At 43.3% G+C, this 15,383-nt stretch overlaps 1 protein-coding gene across 3 annotated transcripts in view; it reads left to right on the top strand.

Annotated features, from left to right (window-relative positions):
- LOC145526911 (uncharacterized) overlaps positions 1-10,256 on the top strand; it is a 192,468-nt gene extending 182,212 nt beyond the window's left edge. For all 3 annotated transcript variants that reach the window (XM_081543710.1, XM_081543711.1, XM_081543709.1), the window contains one exon: positions 9,817-10,256. In XM_081543710.1, the coding sequence (XP_081399836.1) occupies positions 9,817-10,201 (385 nt within the window). In that variant the 3' untranslated portion in view covers positions 10,202-10,256. The remainder of the gene's footprint in view (positions 1-9,816) is intronic.
- Positions 10,257-15,383: the final 5,127 nt, after the last annotated feature.

Genomic DNA, 15,383 nt, shown 5'->3' with positions numbered 1-15,383 from the left:
GCCCTGGCTCACTGCAACTGGAGAAAGCCTGCACCAGACAACAAAGACCCAGCGCAGCCAAAAATGAATCAAATTATTAAAATTATTATAATTATTTATAATTTATAATTATTATAATTTTCTTTATATTTTCTACCTTTCTACAATGTGCATGCATTAATTATGTAATAAAAATTATTTGAAAATCATGAAGAAAGATGACAAAAAAGCCTTAAAGCCACCTAAGTGCATGGACTGATTGAGAATCCGCTGAGCTGGGTACCTGCATTCTTCAGTAATCTCTTTCTGCGGCCAAAGCTCAAAGTCCGTTCAACTTCCTACATCACACTCTGTGGAATTGAAAAAAGAAAAACTCCTTATCTTCCATTCTAAGTCTTCTCCAGCTTTTGCTTTCTGTAGGTGGAAAGCCCTCAGAGAGTTATTGCTGGTGTGTTTGTTATTCTAACCGGTTCTCCATGTGTTAAAGTGTTTTCTACTCTACTGGTCAGTTTGAAATAGGTTTTTAACTGCTGTTCTTCACAGGCTCCTGGACTTGCCCATAAGGTGAGAGCGTTAAATGCTCAGTCTCCTCTGACTCTTGGCAATCCCACGGACTGTAGCCTACCAGGCTCCTCTCTCCATAGAGTTCTTCAGGCAAGAATATTGGAGTGGGTAGAAGCCCCTTCTCCAGGGGTTCTTTCCAACCCAGGGATCAAACCTGGGTCTCCTGCATTACAGGTCTGAGCCACCAGGGAGGGAAGCCCATAACTAATTGGAAGAAGTTGGATTTTAGGGACTTCATGGAATTCGTAAACACCTTTCTTAACTTCTGTTTTCCTTTTTTCTCAGCAGGCCCAGAAACTATCACCATATCCCTGGCCTACTTAGTTTTGAGGACCTGGAAGATCTAATAGTCACTTTTCAAAGATGCTTTCTTTGAACTCTCTCACTCAGAGAGCAATTCCAACAAAGACAAAAAGCACAGCAGTAGTAGTATCGTTAGCGTGTGGAGTCAAAGTTGACCCTAATCTACTTTCTCTTGGCCTTCGCTCACAGTTGACTCTGCTTCTGGACGTCCACAATTATCTGATCATCATCTATCACATTAACCCTTTGAGACCGTGTTTTCCTGTGAATTGAGCATCATGTCACAGTCTTATTTTTATTCAAAGTGTTTTAATGAATTTGTTTCACGTCCTTCATCTCTGAGTCTTGAATTCATCAGATCCTTTAATGTTGTTTCTGAACTCAGCTTTGAGGACTTTTGCTTGTTATAGATTGTGCCTCTTGAGATATACTGGACTTTCTTGTCATCTTGACACTGATTTACCAGAATGAACTTCTTGGGAGAACACGGTTGCGAAGAAATTGTTCTGCTCTGACAGCAGATGATTTTCATTAGTTTTGCTGAGTTTGGGGACCCAGTGCGTGAACTTTGAAAACTGCTATGATCTGCAGGCAGCTGAGTCTGGGCATTTTCCTAATGTGAGCTACTGCCAACTCATTATATCAGCGTTTTATATTCAGAGATAGGCAACCCACTTTATTTATATATATTTCATTTTTTAAAAAAATATTGCCAAATGGCAAGTAAACATAACATGAGGTAAAGGTTTGTTTATTTATTCAGTCTCACATCTTGCTTGACTTTAAAAGTCTAAGAAATCCTTCTTATTACTTATTATATCATTTGTCCTTTTTAAAAATCATTTGTCTTTTAAAATAAAGCCAAAACGTGCTTAAAAGCAACATTAAACTAACCAAAGGAAAACTCAGTATTCTTCAGGTCATGGTTATTCAAACTGTGAGGCTGTCAGAAAATATTTCTTCCTATTTTTATCTTAACTGCCTGTCATCCCTTTCAGGAACAAAATAGCTGAAACATTTGCAAATATATTCATTTGTCTAGGTAGTCATTTCCCCTTGGGTTTGGAATAATATTCCTCCTTAACTACTTGAAAAACCTAGACCTAAAACTATGCTCAGAGAGTGAGACAAGACCACAGGTATTGCCGTGCCAAGTGACAGTTAACTGAGGCAGAAATCAGCCTGGTGAGAGTGGCATTACAGTGAGGAACCCGCGGTTTCATCATAGTCTCAAAGGTTATCGGAATGGTGGAGACCCTGTTTCTGCTGTAGATACTCTTAGTGTGAGCAGTAACCTTTGTGAGAGGTGGAAGCCAGACAGCCAGGGAGGCCCAGATGTGGGTCCTTTGAGCCCCATCTTGAATCTCTTTGGAGCCGCAAGCCCAGTACTGCCCCCAGTCCCGGCTCTCAGCTGTCTCCTATCTGGTACCTCTACTTCCACTCTTGCCTTCCCCACCCATTCCCTACAGGGTTAATCTTGAAATGCTAACATGATCATGACTCTCCCTCCTCTTTAGACCTCAACAGTGGCTTCCCATTCTCTTAAGTTAAAGTCCGATCGGTACAGGATCGGGCCCAGCCCTTCTCTCATACCTCACCCACTACCGTTCTCCCCTCCTGTCCTGTGGTCCAGCCACGGGGCCTCATTGGCCTTCTTTCAGTTCCTCAGGAGCTCTGCACTCCCAGCTGCCTCCGCCTGGTTCAGGCTCCCTTGTTACAGCATCTCATACAGCCATGTCCATCTCCTGCAGAGCACTTCCTCAGCTTGTATTCTTTATGGCCTTTCTTTAAGTGTAAGCTCTGCCAGGGAAGAGGACCCAATGCTGCCGTATCACCAGCACCAAACCCAGTGATGTGGTTAGGTCAGTAAGACTTAAGATGAAGTCAAGGTTGGTTTACCATTTTCTGCTGAGAAGGATTAGCTCCACAAATTGGTATGATTGCATCATTGCCACAGAGGGACTAAACAACTTCCATTTACCTCTTGAGTAAATTCTTGTCTGTTATGACATTGCAGCAATCATTAAATTCTGTAAGTTTTCTACGCAAAGTACATTGGCTCAAACTTACTTGGTTCAGTTGCTGAACCCGTCCTACCTCCCTTTCAAAGCATTTCTCAGCCTTTTTTCCAAGTTCCTAAAGTGCAATAGTTGCCATGTCTCATCCATCCTGTCCTTGCCCTCTTGCCCTGGTCGCCTGATTCCCCCCTCCACTGCTCCTAAAACCACTTGAAGAAACAATACACTGGCCCTTTCGATAGTTCTCTTGAGAGAACACCATGTCTACACCCCGGTTGGCTGCCAGGGTTTTGATACAAGGGGTCTTCCTAAATAAAGGAAACATTTGGCCCAAAGACAGATGTAAATTTCCACCCCTAGAGACCAAAATTGTTTAAAAAGTTTAAAAAACAAACAAAAATAACGACAAAAATCTTAAGTTGCAGTAATCAGCCAAGACATAAAAGATATGCGTTGCCTTATTTAATTGGCACAAAAAATCCTGTCATGTCTGTGTTACTGTCTTCATTTTAGAAATGAGAAAAATTGAGCCTCTGGGATGTTGAGTGACTCTCTGAAGTCACACAGAAGCAGAGCTGTAATTCAAACCCAGGTCTAATGACTTGAGCTCTTAACCAGTATTTTACACTGCAGGCCAAGGTCAATAGAGATGGATGACATAGGGACTTGCATACAATTAATTTCAATTAGCCCCTGTAGACCAAAATTATTCTGTAAAGGCAAGATCCAAAGAGGCTTGACTGAAGATAAATTATTTATATAAAGACATTCAGAGTATATTCCTAAGTGTGAGCTTCATCATCTTAATCTTTTAGCTTTATACATGTTCACATTTAAGGTATTTTCCCCCCAGCTCTATATTTCTAAATATGTATTTCTCCTTGTAACCACACACCCTCCTGACACCACCCAAGGTGGGGCCTCTCTGTGCAGATTCCCTTGGCCCGAGTCTCTCTTCAGCAGCTCACGTGACGCTTCCTCAGGACTCGGCACGGTCATGGGGTCACACTGCCCAGCTTGTGCTTATTCTTAGTTTCAGGGAGTGTGGGGATGGACTTCCTGCCAATCCTGCCTTGACATGCCAGGTAACTGACCACAAGCCATGGCCCATCCTATGCTATTTATAGCAAGTGACAAAAATAGCCTCACCTCCCTGAAAGGTGTTATTTGTGCCATATGCCCACTGGCCTCCTACCCTCTGACGGGCACTTCTCTGCAGACCTCAGGAGGCGACAAGACTGTGTGCTCACACAGACCCAGAGGCACCACGTCCCTCACGTGTGCACAGCTCCTGCTCCAGAGGCAACCAGGGGAGGGAAGGCACCAAGGCAGGGCCTCGGCACTAGGGTCAAGGCAGAGCAGAGGAGCAGGCTCAAGGAAGGGGACAGGCGTTTGGGGAGGAGGAGTAAGAGAAGAAGACCAAGCCCCGCTGGCGGAGTTGGGTGCAGTGTCAGGGTGAGATCCTGAACACAGTTGACCTGATTCTGAGCCACGAATGCCCCAGAGACACACTGGTCTCCAAGCCTGGGCCTGGGCTTTGTCTGGGGCTGAGGAGGTTAATGAAGAGGGCTGGAGTGACCGCAGAGTGTAGACAGACCCTGGCCCTCTCTAGCTGCGTGCAGGTGAGCAACTTACTTCATCTCTCTGGGCAGTTTCCTTATCTGAGAGGGTAGCCCTAGAGGAACAACTCCCATGCCAGGTGTGCCTCAGAATCACCTGGGACTTTGTTAGAATCAGGATGCCCTGGATATTAATGCAGGAGGTCTGAGAGGATACGGGGATCTGGATGTTGTACAGGTTCCCCAGGAGATTCCGAGCCCCACACTAGAGTTGGAGAGCCCCTGTACCAAGTGAGTCCCAAGGGGTCTTCCAAGTCAAACATCCCTTTATGCTAAAGTTTACTTCACAAAGCAGGAGTAAGAAAGCATAAAAGATGGGCGTTCAACTCACTCACTTATTAGGCAGCGTCACAATCACTTTATCAGTCATTTGTTGTAGCCCAAGAAATATCCATTGAGAGCTTATTCAAAGACAGTATTTTTGTGTGTCAGGCTGAATCTGGGCTTGATTTCAGTCCCCCCACCCCCCTCGACATCTTCTTCTAGGCCTTCCTCTCGCCTGATTTAGTCTCTCCCACGGGTCACAAACCAGGAACCAGAAAGACAAATCCAGACAGTACACACATAAATTTTACTTAGTCTGCCCAGTGTTAAAAAAACAAAATTCAACTGAGTAAATTTGAAGATCGAATTGGCTTTATTCACCCAGTCTAGTTAAATAGAAAGAGGCTCTGAGGAGTTGTATAAAATGGAAGATGTTTATAGGTAAAAGGAGGATGGGTCAAGAAGGTATCAACCAAAGAGAAGAAAGGATTGTTTCAGGCCACTGTGTCTTCTTTTGGGGGCAGGGAGCAGCAGGGGTCTTTATCATGCAGATAACCTCACACCCTTAGATTGGACTTTTCAGACTGACTGTTTCAAAGGTCACGTTTCTAGGAGGGATTGAAATTGCAGTGATGTCTGGGTTTGCTGTCTGAAGGAGCCATGACTCCATTTGAGGCTGAGTATTTCTTTTTAACATCAGTATCTTTTTTAGAGTCTGAATTTTCATGAGGTCAGACTGGGCGTTTGCTTTCCAGCTCGCCACAGGCCCACCACAATGAGTGTGTTATACCAGTGGCTTCCACTCTTCACCCTCCCTGCCTAGACCCTGATGTTAGATCTGAGCTCAACTTCTGTCTCCAGCCCAAACCTCTTTCTAAGCATCAGACCCATAGATCCAGATGCCTCCTGTATAGATAATCCATGGAAGGCCTCGCATGTTGTGCAGGAATAAATAAATTGTAGCTAGGGCTTCCTTGGTGGCTCAGATGGTAAAGAATATGCCTGCATTGTGGGAGACCTGGGTTTGATCCCTGGGTTGGGGAGATCCCCTGGAGAAGGGAATGGCTACCCACTCCAATATTCTTGCCTGGAAAATCCCATGGACAGAGGAGCCTGGCAAGCTACAGTCTGTGGGGTCGCAAAGAGTCAGACACGACTGAGTGACTTCCACTCACTCACTCAGAGGTATTGTTATCCCTACTGTGCATATCATCTTAGGGTCTCACAGGCACCTCAGCTCAACCTATTCAAAGCATTAAGTCACCTAGACTGGGAGCAACTCTAGGCTCTTCTGTCTCCTTCATTTCAATTTATCATCACACCTTAACGCAAAATCTCTCTTGATTCCATCTAGTTTTCTCCATCTCTGCTGTCATCATCCTAGTCCCAGGCACCATCATTTTTTGCCAGAACTATGTAGTTACCTAATTATTCTTCTGCACACATCACTGTTTCCATCTAATCCATTGTTGAATTCGAAGCCACAGTTTTACTAAATAAATCTGATCTTGCCTCTTCCTGCCTACCTCTTGAGAGGAGTCCTTTGGACAGCAAGGAGATCAAATTAATCAATCCTAAAGGAAATCAGCCCTGAATATTCATTGGAAGGACGGATGAAGCTGAAGCTCCAATCCTTTGGCCACCTGATTTGAGGAGCTGACTCATTGGAAAAGACCCTGATGCTGGGGAAGATTGAAGGCAGAAGGAGAAGGGGATGGATGATAGAGGATGAGATGGTTGGATGGCATCACCAACTCAATGGACATGAGTTTGAGCAAACTCAGGGAGATAGTTGAGGACAAGGAAGCCTGGCTTGCTGCAGTTTATGGGGTCACAGAGTCAGACTTGACTGAGCAAATGAAAAACTCCCTGCCTTCAGTGGCTTCCTAATGCCCCAGGATAAAATCCAAATTCCTTACCAAGACCCTCCCCAGTCTGCCTCCTGCCTGCTCCCCGGCTGCCTCTGGCAGTCTGCACTGCAGCCATCTGGGACTTGTGTTGTCTCTGGGACGTGCCCCCAGAGGTCTCTGGCCTCTGGGCTATCACATAGGTCATTCCTCTTTCTGGAAAGCTGTTCCCCCAACTGTTCACTTGGAAAGTTTGTACATTTTCTCCTTAGCTTATTAGCTTAACTGTCACTTTCTCAGAGGGTCTTCCCTGATACCAAACAAGGAGCCAGACCCCCTGCTACGAGCTTCCCCTGTGCTTCCCCTGCCTAGTGGTCATCACCCTGAGTTCTGAGTGTGCCCCCTTCCAGACCATGGCCACGTGAAGGCATGGACTGTCGCCTGCTAACTGTTCACGGCTCTCTCTCCCATGCTTGGAACACAGAAGTGCACAGTAAATGTTTGCTGAGGAAAGAAAGAAAGGGAGAGAAGAAGAAAGTGGAAGGGGAACCAGAAAGGAACAACAGGCACTTTCTGGCCAAACAGAGGACAAGAGTGGACACACCCCGCCCCACCGCTGCCCTGAAATTGAGGCAGGAATCCTCTCTTACTCAATGTTGTAGCTTCAGCATCTAACAAAGAGCAGGTGAACTGTGGAGGCTGTGGAATGAATGAATTTACTATGAGTCCCTGACCTAGACTGTAACCAATGTTATAACCAGCTAGAGAACCACTGGTTTTGTAATAAGCTTCAAGCAACAGTTTGACTTTTTAGAGTATGTTCATGTGTATAAACTCTGATAAAGATTAAAACCTAAAAAAGATGGAATGGTGGAAAAATTCTTACTGAGTACCCTATGGTCATGCGTGCTCAGTCGTGTCCGACTCTTTGCGGCCCCATAAACTGCAGCCTGCCAGGCTCCTCTGTCCATGCAGTTTTCCAGGCAAGAATACTGGAGGTGGTTGCCATACTCTCCTCTAAGGGATCTTCCTGACACAGAGATCAAACCCGCATCGCCTCTTGTCTCCTGCATTGGCAGGTGAATTCTTTACCAGTGAGCCAACTGGGAAGCCCAAATACCCTATGGTCACTACCAGTCAAATCAAATTGGTTTTGAACTTGCAAACAGGAAGTCTGTTATCCAAATGTAATGAAGCTATCACTCAGCTCTTAAAGCAAATGTCATTCTTAAAGTCAAAGGAACACGTAAAGAAAATGCAATTCATTCATGGGACTAAAATATAGATTTTGGCTTCACCTACTTTATCTACTAAGCCAGAATGAAGGATAAACGTGTGCTTTGGCTCTCCAAAGCCTGAATTTTGGGCCTGGACCACCACTTAACTGTACAAACGCATGCCTTTGGGAAATTGATCCAGCCTCCCTGCTCTACTTTCTTTCCTATACAATGGAGGAAATGAGACCTACCTTGCAGGATGGTTTTGAAGATGAATAACAAAATGTAAAACACCCAGCGCAGCCCTGGTGACCAGGTGTTCATCGATTTCATTGTTTGAAAGTACTCCTGCATTTTAATTATTTAAAGGTATGGTGGCCTAGCTCAGAGTTGCAGGGAGCTCAGGAAATGCTGTACTCCCAGTGGGAGGAGGCACTATTTCTTTACTGTCAGTGCCTTAAAAGAATGAGGAAAAGGTGGTGGGGAACTAGGAAAGCAGTTGCAGGAAAGAAGCCTGGGAAATAAAAATGGGAGAATTTGGTCCTCACTGGATCTCAGTCACACTGAAAATTAAGGTTTTCTTCTCCTCTTCCCTTTTCCTTCTCCCTTGTCCAGGAGGCAGGCTCCTCACAGTGCAGCCAGGGGCAGGATCCCAGCGGGCAGAAGAAGGAGCCTTGCTTCTCCAGCCTGCTTGTCTCTCCAGTGCTTCTTTGGAGAAATGAAATTCATATTCAGACATTTAAACAAAATAGGACTTTTTTTTAAATTTCAAAGGCAAATCATGTTCGTTCTGGAAAATATATACAAGCCAAAAAAAGAAAAAAATTATCCAAAATTCCACTGCTAGATCACTATGAAACTATTTGGGAGTCTATCCTTTCAGAGTTTTTTCTAGGCAATAAGGACACAAGCCAGTACGTTCTTATAAAAACAAATGGAATCGAATGCTACATACTGTTCTGTAATATGATCTTTTTCACTAACAACTTTCCATGTCACTAAGTGAACGTATCTAATGTCGTGATGAGTGACATCAGTGAATGCTCAGGTGGCTGGCCCCTGGCACCCGTGGTGCCCTCCCTGGAACGAGACTCTTGTTTCTGTGAAACATGTGAGCAGAAGTGAGCAGCTTTGTAGGCAATCCTTTATGCAACCCACAGTTGTTTTCTTACAGCAAATTCTCACATTCAGTCTTAAAAAAGACAATAAGACAATATGATTAATATGTTTAAATCATAAGTAGACTTCTTTGGAGAAGAAGGAACAGACTCTAACTAAGCACGATGCTCTTTATTTCTGACTTTGTCCAGCCTCTACACTTATCTCAGTAGTGCTCAGTCGCTCAGTTGTGTCTGATTGTTTGTGACTCTATGGACTGTCACCCTCCAGGCTCCTCTGTCCATGGGATTTTTAAGGCAAGAATACTGGAGTGGGCTGCCATTTCCTACTCCAGGGGATCTTCCCCACCCAGATATCAAACCCCTGTGTCTCCTGCATTGTCAGGCAGATTCTTTACCCAGTGAGCCATCTTGTGTCTCAAACATAGCCTTATTTCTAGTCAACAAACTTAAGAAACAAGCTCATAGCAGATGTAAGAGACACAGTAATTCTCTCATTTGCACGAAAATACCTGATTTTTTTTTTACCAGGAGAAGTGAAGATAAGAAGGACACAATATTAATAATAGTAGCCAGTGTTTAATGAGAACTTACTATATCTGTGAACTGTTAGTGTCTTACATGTTATACTGTATTAGATGACACTTATGATTTAATTCTTAGTTAACCTATGAAGTAGGTACCAGTATTGTGAACATGACATTATTGTGGGAACTGAGGTACAGAGAAGTTAAGTAACTTGCCTAAGGTAACCCAGCTAGTGAGGGGCGGAGCTGGGATTTGATTCTAGGCGCATTGAAGCTGGGTCTCTAGGCTGAAACACAGTTGTTGGGCTGGGAGACAGCATCGTGGTGACCCAGAATAAGCACTGTAATATAATTTCCCAGGTACTGCGGCCGGAAAACGGGCTTGCTGACGTCCCCCATGGTGGGCTTCATGGTGACCAATCAGTGCACCTTCCACACACCGGTCAGCTTTCCTCAGATCCCAGTGGCTGCGTTGGCCATGGAGAAAGTGGGTCGCTCCAGCGTGCACTACCGCCTTGCTCTCTTCCCCCCTAAACCCACCAAGGAGACGCCTTCCGTCGACCACTGGGACCTCAGCGATGGCTTCTTCTTCGGCCACCCCAAGTTGGCTCACTTTGCCTCTTTGGCCTGTACCACAGGGTCTTCAGTCCATGTCTTTGTCAATCCAGCCACCAGCAAGCCGATGGGCCTTCCCGAAGACTTCCGGAGGGGCCTCCTGCGGCTGGTGAGCCCAGCTCCAGGGTGAATGTCTGTATGGGAGTCATGCCTGCCAGAAAATAAAGGGTAGATGATCCTCTTAACAGTTTCTTCTGTTTAATTGAACTACTTTTGATTTATTTATGTTGTATTGGTTTCAGGTGTACAGCAGAATGATTCAGTTATATATATATATATAAAATATATATGTATATATGTGCTTCATATTATTTTCCATTATAGGTTATCACAAGATAATGAATATAATTCCCTGTACTATACAGTAAATCTCATTGCTTATCTTTTTGGGGGCGTGGGGAGGGCTGTACCATGCGACTTGTGGGAGGGATCTTAGTTCCCCGACCAGGGACTGAACCCAGACCAGGTCAGGGCAGTGAAAGCCCAGAATCCTAACCACTAGCCCCCATGTTGCTTATCTATTTAATGCTCAATAGTTTGTATCCATTATTCCTATACTCCTAATTTATCCCTCTCTACTCCTTTTCTTCTTTTGTAACTAAAAGTTTGTTTTCTCTGTCTGTGAGTCTTTCTATTGTGTATACAGATTCATTTGTATTATTTTTTAGATTCTGCTTATAAGTGATATCATATAATATTTGTCTTTGTCTTGCTAAGTATTATGTTCTCTATGTCCATCCATGTCGCTGCAAATGGCAATATTTCTTTCTCTAGATGATGTCCTTTTATTCCTTAGCATGTTTTTTTCCACCCTGAGGAGAGGGTATTTTTTACCCTTTATGAGTATCACCTCGCTTCACCAATCAAGCATCCCTGTGCATCGGGCCCGGGGCAAAGTGCTTCACACCCAGGGTCTCGCTGAGCCCCACACCACCCAGCCAGGCTGGTGCTGCTCTTCCCTCCTTTTTCAAAGAGGAAAATGAGGTTTGCAGGATGCAAGTATCGATAATTGGCCTCAAGTCATTCAGCTCATGAGTGGGTTTGTCTCTCAACTCAACCTAGGCATGCTGGCTACAGGCATCTTTATCTCCAGCAGCATGGCCGCATACTTGGCTGTGATTTAAAACCACTAATCTGATATGAGTCTTTAAATGTCTTCAGCTTCTTACAGTTAATATAACCATGTGAACTCTTTTTTTTGTAAGATGTGGACTTTTAAAAAAAAGGAAAAAAACAACGTTCTTGTATTTAAAACAACAAACACACCTTTGACAATTATCTGGTAAATTCATGACCTCCATCAGTCACTAATGGCAAGTGTTGCAATCTAAAAGTAAACCTTTGATGCTGAAATATGTAAGAACCCTGCTTTGGTATAATAATGAAAATGATTACCATTTCCTGCACACTGGCCACACAAAGTGCTTTATGGTCGTTACCTTAATTCATCCTTATTTCTTTTCTATAAAGTAGGAGTTATTGTTGCCATTTTTCAGATGAGAACATTGAGGTTTTAAAGAGAACAACTGGAGTTGGGGAAGGTGTTCTAGTCCAACCTCTGTCTCAGTCCTGAGATAGGGAAAAGCACAGGCTTAATCTGTCTGGGCCTCAGTTTCCTCCTCTGAAAATACAACCTTTCCTGAATGTTGTTGATTGTGTTAAGACTCTGATCTGCTTTTGAAATGTGTTTCAAATTGCCACCACATACAACTAGCTTTGGAATACCCTGACCATGATAAAAACAACATTAAAAGCTATTCCTTTGTCATTTAATTCATTCAATTTCATCTAGTGATAGATTGATTTTTAGGTTTTAAAACACTTCGTACAAGAATTCTAAATCTTGGCAAGACCATTAAGCAGCAGCCTGGTTGGTAGGCATTGATTTATCTGACCTCTGGCATTTGACCTCCTCAGGAAGGTCATCGGGGAAAACCCCCTTTTTGTGTGTCTCACTTCTCTGCTCTTGAGTTCTTGCATGTGCATTGCTCACCTTGTCTCTTGGCTGTGGACTCCTCAGTTCAGGAGGAGAAGGAAGAAGATCCCAGCCAGAGGAGGAACAGAGAGGATCTGTAAATCCCAAAGTGGTCAGTGCAGGTTGCTCAGGATTTAGGGAGGTGTTGATGAAAACTTCCTCCTTTCATTCGCAAAGGTATTCTGATCTGGCCAATCAGTCATATAGTCACCTAACATACGAGCTGTGTTATTTTGGATATTAATTCCCCTTAAAGTTCCCTCACTTATAAAATGGAAAAAATCATACTGTTACCACTGGTTACCCAGGAGTGCCAGTCACCAATGTTTTTAACACCCTGACCCCTCACCCAGAGCAATAGTAGGATTGCACTTCCTACTCCCCTGAAGTTAGATGTGGCCACGTGACCTGTTTTGACCAATGAATGGGAAACATGGGTCACCTTCACGAGTGACCACGTTTGTTTGCCTGTGCACCACTCCTCAGTGGACATGGGCAGATATGGAGACGCTCTGCTGAGTCCCACACCACAGCTGCCATGGACAATTGCTCAGAACCAAAGCAGAGTTTGAGAAAGGAAGAATTAATTGTCTGTTGCTGTAAACCACTGAGATGGTCTGATTTTTACTGCGGCTTAACCCAGTGTATCCTCTTTCTTACAAGTACCAGCCTCACAGGTTAGTGTATGTAAGTTCTTGGCACGGTGCCTGGTACAGGTGTCATTAGTCTTTACATGGGAGAAAAGAAATACTGTGTGCTCCCACTACACAAATACCTCCAAGGTAGGAAAGTAACCAATCCTCACATTCATTTTCTTTCATGAGTCTCTGTGGGAAACTGGGCACTATTTCATAGGAGAAGAATCAGAGAGGTACTTAAAGCACATGGGATGATGGGATGCATTATACCTAGGGTGTGTTTCCCCAGTCCTGGACCCTGGAAATGATCATATTTGAGAGTGCAGATGGATGCTTGGAAATGGCTCCAAGTTCATGTAAATCTCATGAGTTTGAGTGCTGATGATACAATCTTTCCACTGCTCAAAATTTTAATGCTTCAACATGAGCCAAAGTGTGAGATGTTATGGTACTCATTGGTTTTTTTGTGGGGAATCCGAGCACTATGAACTTGCTTAAAGAATATAGAGAGAATTAAAAAAAAAAAAAAAAATACAGAGAGAGCCAAATCTTAGTTGCATGTAGCTGGAGGAAGCTGACTTTTTACTATAAAGGTGGCAAAATAAATCTAGAAAGACTTTAAAATGCAGTCAGCCATTCACCACTCTGCAAGATGTTTTTGCTGCTGAGCTACTAACAAGTGGCCATGTATCTACTGTTTGCTGGGCACTTCTGAGCAGTTATGACTCCTGTATTTGCTAACAAGGAACAAGTACAGTAATCCAAGCGGGTGAAGAAAGCCTTCAGGTGTGCAGATTTTCTAACTACATCTTTGTTACACTTGAATTCATTTGAAAATCTACAGTAAGAGACAAGAGATACAAAATACATGTTCATGTTTTGCTTGGACAGATTTTGGCTCCTAGCAATTAATGCTTTCAGTCACATTAAGCATATAGATAATGCTTTGTGACATAACAGTATTTCCCATTACAGATCAATTTTGTAGCATTTGTTCATAATCAGACTTGAAATGTTACCTAGAAACAAAATATGTTTTCCTTGAAACAGTCAGACCCTATTAGAAATCTAAGGCTTTACAAATCACCATGTTAACAGCTATGTCCCCTAGCTAAGGTTTTCTTTCCTTAAATAGTGTTAAATTCAGCCCCAGAAGCACTAGTCTCTTTGAGGGTTCTCGTCTTATGTGCACTGACTTGAAAGGAAAAACTTAGTGTTCAAAATATATTTAACATCTGACTATGTATAACTTAATAAACCAGCCAGTATTCCCTTTTGGGGGAAAAATAATGTTAGCCCCTTTTAAAAGTGTTATGCTTATAATTAGGTTACACTATATTATTTTCTCATTTTTTTAAGGTTCTCATTGCTTAAAAAAAAAAGTGTCAGCCTATTTCTAGGTAAATGAGTTATTCTCATTTCCTGACCATACACTGTGAGTGAGCAAAGAAATATAGGGGATGTATGTCAGATTCAGAGATTTGGAGCAGTAAAATTTAGTATTAAACAACAGAGATTTTGGAGCAAGGAACACTTGGATTTGCATTCTGGTCCTGCCATTTGATCGCTCTGGAATCGTGGCAAATTACTTTTCATTCAGCAAATGTTAGCTATTTAAAAAACTTTTCTAAAAAAAAAAAAAAAAAACTTTTCTATAGAATTCTGCTGCCCTCCCCCACCCCAGGAGTATTCTCTTTCATTAAAGCTAATAATCTCTCATTCATTCAGCAAATAATTACAGAGTATTTATTGTAGGCTAGGCTTTACTGCTCTACTGTTCTAGGTCCTGGGAACCAGCAGTTAGTTAAATAGATCACGGTGTTATCATAGAGCTTGTGTTCTATCTCAAGGAAGATGGACAATTTACAAACAAGATGTCAGGCAGTTTAGTTGGTTGATAGGTGCCCCCTGCAAAAGATATGTCTCCCTCCTAACTCCTGGAACCTGTGAGTATGAGCTTACTTGGAAAAATGGCCTTTTGCAGATATAATTAAGGATCTAGAGATCAGATCACCCTGGATTATCTAGGTGGGCCCTAAAGCCAGTTCCAAGTGTCCTTGTAAGAGACACACAAAAGAGAGACTCACTCAGAGAGAGGGGGAAAAGGCCGTATGACAGATGCAGAGTGGAGTGAAGCAGCCACAGTAAGCACACCTGAAACTAGCAGAAGCAGGAAGAAGGATTGTAGGATTCTCCCCTAAAGCCTTCAGGAGCACTGTCCTGCTGAGGATGAGATGCTTTGATGACATTACTGACTCAACAGACTTGAGTTTGAGCAAACTCCAGGTGACAGTGAAGGACAGGGAAGCCTGGTGTACTGCAGTCCATGGGTCGCAAAGACTAAGACACGACTTAGCGATTGAACAACAGTCCTGCCAACGACTTGATTTCAGACTCTAGCCTGCACTGTTGAGAGTTTCTGTTGTTGAAAGCCACACTCTTCTATGGTAAGAAGCAGTCTTATATAGCAGTCCTAGGAAACAAATATAAATGGCAGTATGTGCATAACAAGCAGAAAATAAAACAGGGAAATGAGGACTCAAATGTTGTCATTGTTCAGTTGCTAAGTTGTATCCGACTCTATTGCGACCCCATGGACTGTAACCAGGGGGTCCTGGTTCCTCTGTCCATGGATTCTCCAGGCAAGAATACTGGAGTGGGTCGCCATGCCCTCCTCCAGGGGATCTTTCTGACCCAGT

Source organism: Giraffa tippelskirchi, chromosome 11, assembly GCF_054371585.1.
Source record: "Giraffa tippelskirchi isolate mGirTip1 chromosome 11, T2T-mGirTip1v1.2.pri, whole genome shotgun sequence".
NCBI lineage: Eukaryota > Metazoa > Chordata > Mammalia > Artiodactyla > Giraffidae > Giraffa > Giraffa tippelskirchi.
This window is presented reverse-complemented; position numbering and strand designations above follow the sequence as displayed.